This window comes from Olea europaea, chromosome 16 (assembly GCF_002742605.1).
Source record: "Olea europaea var. sylvestris chromosome 16, O_europaea_v1, whole genome shotgun sequence".
NCBI lineage: Eukaryota > Viridiplantae > Streptophyta > Magnoliopsida > Lamiales > Oleaceae > Olea > Olea europaea.
In genome coordinates, this window is record NC_036252.1 from 15,958,468 (window position 1) to 15,968,024 (window position 9,557).

General features: G+C 33.1%; 2 protein-coding genes across 2 annotated transcripts in view; both read left to right on the plus strand.

Moving 5' to 3' along the window:
• The first annotated feature begins 2,014 nt into the window (after nucleotides 1-2,014).
• On the plus strand, nucleotides 2,015-2,852 carry LOC111412854 (NDR1/HIN1-like protein 1). Its single transcript, XM_023043733.1, has one exon. It carries the CDS (start codon nucleotides 2,084-2,086, stop codon nucleotides 2,705-2,707), a length of 624 nt encoding a protein of 207 aa, XP_022899501.1. The 5' UTR covers nucleotides 2,015-2,083; the 3' UTR covers nucleotides 2,708-2,852.
• Nucleotides 2,853-6,511: 3,659 nt separating this feature from the next.
• The window catches only part of LOC111412269 (transcription factor E2FB-like), a 6,501-nt gene continuing 3,455 nt past the window's right edge, over nucleotides 6,512-9,557 (plus strand). Inside the window, exons 1-2 of the mRNA XM_023043124.1 lie at nucleotides 6,512-7,005; nucleotides 9,271-9,463. Coding sequence (XP_022898892.1) covers nucleotides 6,850-7,005; nucleotides 9,271-9,463 — 349 coding nt within the window. The 5' untranslated portion in view covers nucleotides 6,512-6,849. The remainder of the gene's footprint in view (nucleotides 7,006-9,270; nucleotides 9,464-9,557) is intronic.

Genomic DNA, 9,557 nt, shown 5'->3' on the forward strand with positions numbered 1-9,557 from the left:
ATAGGCCGATGAATGAAATAAGTCCAACAACCAAGTCCATGAGCTACACCCGACCCAATTGTATTCCTTATGGATGGCTTGAATCTTGGCCCGTTTACCCCTTTAATGGCCCAACTTAAAGCCTAATCCTAGAGTATATATTTGGTTATAACCCTAACCACTTTCATATGATGTTTTGTGTGATTTTGAGAGAAGAACTAGTGAATCCCGGCTGCCCCTCTTTTGTGTGAGAAAAAGGTGTCCAGAAGTGTCCAGAACGCTAGTATAACGTGTGCAATTTGTGGTTCTTTCATAGTATACCTTTGTGGTGTCTTCTCCTAACCTTTGTGGCCATAAATCATCATCCCTTCTTGTCCTACGTGGATAAGATTGTATAGCAACCAAGGTGAATCAATTGGTTGTGGTTTGGAGCCGATTGAACTGGTTGTTGGTTGAGAATGGTGCGTTGGACTGAGCCTGAAAAACTGCCGTTTGAAGATCCTTTTGAGAGAACTTCCGCAACATGTTGCATAATCATCAGTTCACAGGTTTTGTGTGACTAGGTAACTATCTTTTGAAAATGGACTCAGCTCCTAGTCATTTTTTCCATTTAATTTGGTTTTAAATTTTCCTAGTGATTGGTATGTTCCTATTTCTTATTTTTTTTCATGGTGCACATTGATATTTATATCGATCCCCTTTTTCTCGGCCCATATGAACAATGTAGGACAATTTTTGCCATACTAATGATCTTAAGATATGAAGAGTTATGAGGGGTCTGTATGAGTTTTAAATTCGTTTGAATTTTTCTCAATGTGCTTTGTCGATTAAAAAAAAATAACTTTTAAAAAAAGTCAAGCAAAGGTAATTTTGGAAGTTCTTCCATAAAAAGTAGAAGTCCAACCAAACGGGTCTGAGATATCCTTAGTTTGTGTGGCTTGGAAAGGCTTATTCCCTTGTGAGAGAAGGCATACAAATACCAAAATATAAAAACGAAGTGGGAGTCAGGAGGACAAAGGAGGGTGGGGGCAATGTCTTCAATGTGTGTTCTCATAACTATGAATGAAAGGTTGATTCTTGACTATTAATCACTGTAACTTGAGTGAATCTTTATATACATTTCTCGTCGCTTAGAGTATAAAACGCTTAACAGTATTAAGAAATAAAAAAATATAATTAATTAGTAGGTAGTATGATTCATTATTATCTCCCAAACATATCTTTACGACGTAATGTTTAATAATACTTCGAGAACAAATGTGATTGGCATCATCATCATCTCATTATTATCCTTCAAATCAAAGGGAAATTTTGGATTTGCATGTTTGTCTCCGCTCAAAATGTTTGTCCACCAGCAACCACCACCCCCGCAGGTGGCCCCGCCACCGTCCTCCATGAAGTTGATAATTCAAGTAGAGCCTAAGTAGGACTGGTCTTTTCTTATATATAATATTATCACCTAAATCTATTTCAATCAATTACTATTTAAATAGATGGTTGTTACATCGAGTGTAAATGATAGAAACATAGTAGATTCCTTGATCTTGACTTAAACCATTTTCATTACGATATTAGTATATTCATTGGTTAATCTGTAGCTTTCAATTTATTTATTAAATGGATAGCAATTAATTAAGGTTTCCTAACTTTCAAATTGCATTATTCTTAAAGATAACATTAAAGAGTTGACTGTCTTTATACACCGAGATCTACTTCTCTTTCTTCAATAAAATTTTTATGGTACGGATATAATGCTTTTATCATTTTAATGCGCATATATTATGGAATAATGTTATTCAGTACCACTTGTGTCAAACACTATAGTTTATGTAGTAATCGTATGTCATTAAATGATAGACTCTCTTAAATGTAATGTCAATGTCACATGATTCATTTAATGTAACATATCAAGTGTAGTTGCATAAATTGATATTATAGCACAATGGGGGCCAAATAACATTATTCAATATTATGTCACCATGCACCAGGTCCACTTGCTACATCAAAGCTTCATATAGAGTTCATACTCACATACTTTACCTTGAACCATTTCTCTAACCCAAAAGCTCTCAACCCCTACAGGGCGTTGTTCCCTAACCAAAACATGAAGGAAGATTGTGGCCAACACGACGATGGGAAGAAGAAGCTCTATATTCGCATATTGATCGCCATATCCGCCTTCATATTCATCGTCCTCTTCATCATCCTCCTTGTGTGGCTCATCCTCCGCCCTACAAAGCCTCATTTTATCCTCCGAGACGCTACCGTCTATGCCTTCAACCTCTCTGCTCCCAACCTTCTTACTTCAAATCTCCAAATCACACTCTTCTCTCACAATCCTAATGGCAGAATCGGCATATACTACGATAAACTTGAAATATATGCCTCGTACCACAGCCAACAAATTACCCTCCCCGAATTGCTCCCTTGTACTTACCTGGGACACAAAGATAATACAGTTTGGTCGCCAGTTCTATTCGGGAGTGCAGTGCCAGTGGCGCCATACCTTGCTGTTTCTTTGAACCAGGATCAAATGGTCGGAACAGTGTTGATTAACTTTAAGGTTGATGGAAGAATACGATGGAGAGTTGGAACTTTCGTATCTGGGAAGTATCATTTGTATGTGAACTGTCCGGCTTATATAAATTTTGGTAATAAAAACCGTGGCATTGCTGTTGGAAATGCTATTAAGTATCAGTTGATTATGAACTGCCATGTTGATGTATGATGTTTGAACTAGCTAATGGCTAGTTCTTATTGTTGGTTTGTTTAATTTTTTTTATTTTTTTTTTTTCATTTTTTGTGATTTTGAAGCCCTTTTGGGTTCTTTCAGATATGAATCTATCTAATTCAAAAGGGAAGAACTTACATCAGTTTATTCTGAAGATGTGTTTTGCATTTTAATTTGTGTAGCTTGTATGGAAAAAAGAAGTTTCAATAATTACGTATTAATTTTTTATGTATCTTGACCTGTGTCTAGGTGAATATTGTTTTTCACATGCCACATTTTTTTTTTTCATTTTTTGTGATTTTGAAGCCCTTTTGGGTTCTTTCAGATATGAATCTATCTAATTCAAAAGGGAAGAACTTGCATCAGTTTATTCTGAAGATGTGTTTTGCATTTTAATTTGTGTAGCTTGTATGGAAAAAAGAAGTTTCAATAATTACGTATTAATTTTTTATGTATCTTGACCTGTGTCTAGGTGAATATTGTTTTTCACATGCCACATACATTTGTTTTTATCTTCAAACGCTCGACTCGTACACAAGTTTAAAGCGTAAATTCTCATAAACATCTAATTTTAACCCCATGAAATTGGGGCTAATTTTAAAATGCCAACTATGTTATCGACATGTTGTTTATGACTAAGGCAGTCAAATGTGTATAGCTAAAGGAAGACCGGGTACTACACCATGATGAATCTCTTCTCTGGATCTGTTTTAGAATTAATATTATAAACTAGTAGTAATTACTAAACTTCTTGGAAGGGATTTACTAGGAAAGAGTGACTAGTTAATTACCTTATACATTTAATTATTTATTTATTGATGCAATTGCAGCATAGTTTTAGGATCGTGTTCCACGAAGATTGACAGCAAAATCTATATCATTTCGAAATCACCTTCTTCTTCTTCTTCTTTTTTCCCCTTTCATTTTATAATTCATGTGGATGATACTTTTTATCGAATTAAATTAAATTCAATAAGTGTTCGAGGAATTCTATTTACTTATTATTTCGTTTGCAAGTGACACATGGAAAGGACTTGACTTCCAAGTATAGATCTAAGTATTATTTCGTGTCATGTGCTTTCCACAAAGATAAGTAAGTCGTATTGGTTAGAGATGCAAAAGTTCTTAATTTATCATTTTGTCTACAATGTTAATGTGAAGAAGCAAATGCATCTAATTATATTTTTTCTAATGGAATTCAATTTCGTTCGGTTGAAAAAAAAAGCATTCATGAGGTAAAATTGTGTAATAGATCTATTAGCTGTCATATCATACTAAGTTCAACGTACTAAATATGTGCACACAAGATATTAAAAAAATTAGGAACATAACTAGCAAGAATATTTATCAATTAATTGAAGGTAAAAAGGAAAAAAAAATAAAAAAGGGAATTTGATTAATTATCAATTTGTAATCAAAATTTCAAATCACATTTAGCACATATTTGATAGGGAGATTTTAATCTAAGTTAAAATTAACAATTCATTTTAACTACATATTTTATGAAACTTACACTTTTTAACCACACATTTCATTAATTTCTATCAAATTTACTAAAATTCTGATTTTAATCCGTACAACTTTTGTGTCAATTCAAACAAATAATGTACAATTAAAGACGAGAGTAACACTGAGAAGGTGTCCTCAAGTCCGCGTTTTGCTTAACCTTTAAGTTAAGTAAACAAATTTACATTGAAAAGGACCAATTAAGCTATTTTAAAAACTTTGAGGACTAGCTTGAGATTTAACATAAACATCCAAGAACTAATATTATTTTGTAATTTCAAAATAATTAACACAAGGCTCCAGTTAGGGGTGGCATTTGGCAATGGGCTGAGTTGAGTCTGTTTGATCCTTACACAATCAAGCTCAGCTCTTGTTCGCAAACAAAGCTCGACTCGATCTCGACTCAATTTTTTATCTAGACGAGCCGAGCTTGATAATAGCTCGATCCGTTGTTGCCTCTATCTCAAGCCCGTCTTTAGGGGTCATAGTAAGGTCAATGCAGGAGAAGCCCAGCCAAGCCCAATTAACATGTCCACTAACATTTGTCCAGATCCATCTTGTGTTTTACTGGCTCGGCTCTCATCGCATAACACGTGGCGATTTGTTTGTCAAAGTCAAAAGATAAGCAAAACGCGCCAAATGATCGCCAGCTTAACGGTGCGAATTAAAGGCGCGAATCGACGATTCGAACCTGATTAGATACCCACTTAATAACTATTTTTTAACCAAAAAGAAGGAAAAAAAGTCCACAATCCACTAACTAAAAATTAGAAAACTATTACAAAAAATATTAAATACATTTAGAATTCGATCGCCAATATTGAAATTAATAATGAAAATAGATTATTTTATAATAAGTCACTGTTAGATAAAGTTTTTTCTGAGATTATAACTTTCAAAGAAAAGACACTTTCTTCGACTTTTTGTACTTATCGACCCACAATTCATGAGCCAAAAAAAAAGTTGTTTTTACAAAATGTCCAAGCTACAAGATTTTATAAATGTTGAGTAAATTTATTTTATTTTATTTTATTTATTTATTTATTTATTTATTTTAAACAAGCCACACTTACAAAGAATAGTGACCCATATTGTCCTGTACAATATGACTTCACTCCCCCCAATTACTAGTCTTGATTTCGACATTACTTTCGTACGACTTCAAACATTACCAATTTACACAGTACGTCGAACGTTGTATAGAAGGCTCGAGAACAAATTCGGAACTGTATGGCTAATTTATATTATTAGCAATTCCAATTTCATGCAAACGAGTTGCATCTCGATAGGAGAACCTATATTTGAAATAAGCTTTTTCTGGTAGGATTACGATCCTTTACTTTATTGCAAATAATATTTTATAGTTAAAACCAAACAAAAATAACCCTATTAGGTATTTTTTTTTTTAACGACATTATTGAGTTTAGTATTCGAAACATGCTAGTTCGATTTAGAGGATGTTTGGTTGAAATTAAAATTAGATTTTTTGGTAGATTATAATAGAAGTTTTTGAAATGTGTGGTTGAAAACTTATGAGACTAATAAAAAATGTGGTTAGGGTTAGACAAAACTTCCGAATCGATCTAGAACCGAGCGGCTCTTCTTAAGTTAAATATCCAAACGGGTATTTAAATCGAGAACCAATGGGTTCAGTTCAATTATCGATTCTAAATCAAAAACTGAAGAACCGAATCTTCCTAATTAATTAATTTATTTATTTTAGATGAACAAAATTATTTTTTATTAAATAAATTTGTTAACTAATTAATTTAGTTCAAACAAAAAAATATGATTTTCTTATTTCTAATTTTCTGTTCAAAGCCAACTTAATCAAATTGATCTAAATTTTATTCAAATATATTATTTCATTGTAGTGCCGTTTCTACCATTTTGAAAAAATCGAATTGAAACTCGATTACGCATCTCTTAATTATTTTGAGCTTGCTATCTTTCTTTTCATATGACTTTAATAACTAAATCTAAAAATAAAAAAAAAATACAAAAGATACATAAGATTGAAACTAAATTATTTTCTAAGAGCTAAGATTTTGAACATATCATTAATTGAATTAATGTAATTTTGTATATATTAAAAAATTTAATTGTAATACGAAATCTGGGAACCGAATAAAATTGAACTAAATTGAATGGAATCAAACTTGAATGATTCTATAATTAAATTTGAACTCGATGATTTCACTTACTAAATACTTGAAAATTTTGGACATGAAATTATGAGGTGAATTGTATGAATTTCTAATATTGATATTTACATAAACTGTGGTTCCCTCCACATCTACATCCGAACCAAATTCCCTCCTTCCGTCGTCTCTCCCTCGTTTTCTTCCCCCATTCTCTCTCTCTGCTCCCGCTTTTTTTTCTCTCTACACCCAAATCAGATCTCCCCCAACTCCTCAATCCAATTTAATTCTAACCATATCCCATTCCTTCCCTTGAATAATTCTTATTCTGTTATCTACCTCTAATTTTCTTCACTTTTGCTTTGCTCCAAACCCTCAAAGAAACCTCAAAAATCGACTCTTGAAATTGAAGATAAAAGGGAAATTCTGGCCAGTCTTTGAGCTTTGAAAAAAGATAAAATTGTGCAACAGAAGCAATCACAGAAGCAGATTATGAATAAACAGTTGTCGTTCACTTCTATGAAGCCGCCGTTTGGAGGAGGAGGAGACAGTGACTACCGCCACTTCTCATCCTCGGCCGCCACCGATTATGGTCGTCCACTGCCTAGTCAAGAACCTGATGAAGTCATCGTCGCAAAGACCCCTCCTGTAAGCCCTCATATTTTTATCTTTTTTCGCAAATAATTTTATTCTGTGCATATTCTTCTTGTGTTTGATTTAGTAGGTATCATAGATATAATTAATGATTTTTTGTTCGATTAACAGTTATACGGTTTCTTTTGTGTGTGTTCTTCACTTTTAGGACAAACAATAACTAATCAAAATGCTGATGTTGAAATCTGGGGTCAATGTCTCTAGGTTTGTTTCAATATTTGTAGGATCAACCTAGTTTTAGTTACAAAAGGTGTAATTTATTGCTGTCTAAGGAAGTATCATGCACTGTGTTGGAATTGGATTAGGGTATTTATATAAATCACAGAGGGTTTGACTTTAACTTGTTTTAGTTGTCAAAATATCACATTTTTTTCTGTTATCTAAGTAGATTTGTGAAGTGTATCCGTTTATAATCTTGGAGTGAAATTTATTTTGCTGATATTCATATATTACTTGATTTATGTCTGGAGTTCTTAGTTTGGTTTGACTCACATTATGATCTTTGAGTCTTTTTAGGGCTTGTTTCCAACTGTTTCCTCTCCTCTTTATATGTTCTTAGATGCATATGATTTTTTTGATTGGATTGATTTTTTTCTTCTTCTAGAGTTTAATTTGACTCCTCTAGTTGTGAATACATGTAAAAGTTCGATTTTAATTGAATTAAAAAGCTTTATTTCTATTTGATTTTATCTGCATACTTTTCAACCTCCTTTCCCTATGTGGCTATGTGTGTTCAGCTTTCCCTTTTTATTTGCTGTATCTTTGTATCCTTGCATCCTTGAATTACTTATCCATTTTCAACTAAAAGTTCAATGGTCCTTGTGTTTCTGCAATAAAAATGTAAAGTGAACACAGAAGTAGATGTTATTCCTCTCAACAAAAAAACGAAATTGAAAATCTAGGGATGTGCAAAAATACGTGATGCTTTTTTGCACTTATTGCAGGGAAGAGGATTAAATATTTGGAAATTGTTTGCTTGAGATTTTCATGAAAGCAAGCAAAAGAGAACTTCGTAAAACAGCTACTTCATGGACTTAGTAAACTTTATGACCCTTAGTAACGCATGATATGCCGACAGATGATTTGCCAAAAAAGTACTATCCCGATAAGTTATCGACACATTGATTAATTCTTAAAAATTCTTCATTCATATAGTATAAATTTAGTTTTATACATGTCATTAATTTTTCTTGTTGAAATTTTTTAAATATGAGTAGTTATTTATTAATAACTTTGAGTTAAAGATATATAATATTTCTAATAAAGAAAAGAAAAAACATTACGGTAGAGTGTCCGAGGGTGTCGGTATCGACACGTGCTGGACACAGACACGCTGCTCTAATTAAAGTGTCTGTGCAATAGAGATGGTGAATTTCAGAAACCTTGATTGTGTATTCAGTATCAGTTTGGAGGCCAATTTCGCAATTTACTTAGAAGTAAAAATTGATTTTCAGAAGCTTGAGTGCAATTCAAAATATGAATCAATGTTTAAGTCTTGGTGACTAGCTCTGCTAGTTCATTGTATAGAGCGTTGAAAGAGTTGAAGAGTTCTTTCTGCCACCCATAATAAGTGTGGTTTGTTTGATCTTTCAAGGAGTACTTAATCCATATTGTAATGGAGAAATTGGAGCTTATTCTATGTGCCTTTGCTGGTTGGAAACATTAGCTTATTAAATTTGTGTATTGCATTCCAGCTGAGTGTGTTACTACATGTAGGTTTCCAATGTTATCATCGCTTCTCACAAGCACCTCAGAAATCTAAATAGAGTCTAATATTCTACTATTAGTTGGCCTTATGTGGATGTGCTTAGTGTGTCACTACAAGTAGGTTTCCAATTTTATCATTGCTTCTCACAAGCACCTCACAAATCTAATAGAGTCTGATATTCTAATATCAATTGGCCTTATGTGGATGTGCTTAGTGTGTCACTACAAGTAGGTTTCCAATTTTATCATTGCTTCTCACAAGCACCTCACAAATCTAATAGAGTCTGATATTCTAATATCAATTGGCCTTATGTGGATGTGGTGATTGCATTTTCTTTATTGTCTTGTAACTTGGTTATGATAAATGCGTCTTAAGTAATGCTAAAGTTTTTATCTTTCAGCTTCTGTACTTGAAATGCATTATAAATCCCTTTTGTATTTCCAGCTTTTGTTTATTCTTCTGAGAGATGCTTTAATTTACGTGAGATTAATTGTTCAGTTAAGTTTTAAACATGTTGCTAAGTTTGACTTGTTTACTTTTGTGTCCATTAGCCACTAAAGCGGAAGAATGGAATGGGAGACTGTGAAGTAGGATTCACGGAGCAGAACTTAGGTCCTGGATGTGTTGGTCTCATTAATTCTGCGCTTCAGACACCAGTGTCAGGAAAAACTGGAATGGCCCAAAAAGTTCGAAGGACGGCAAAGGCTAATAAAGCTAGATTGCAAACTCCGGTGGCAAATATTGGTGAGTAGTATTATCGTTAACTCTTTTTGGGCTTTAAGTTAATTATTTATTATTCTTGTGCTAGTGACAGTAGTATCAGTTAATGGATATTGTT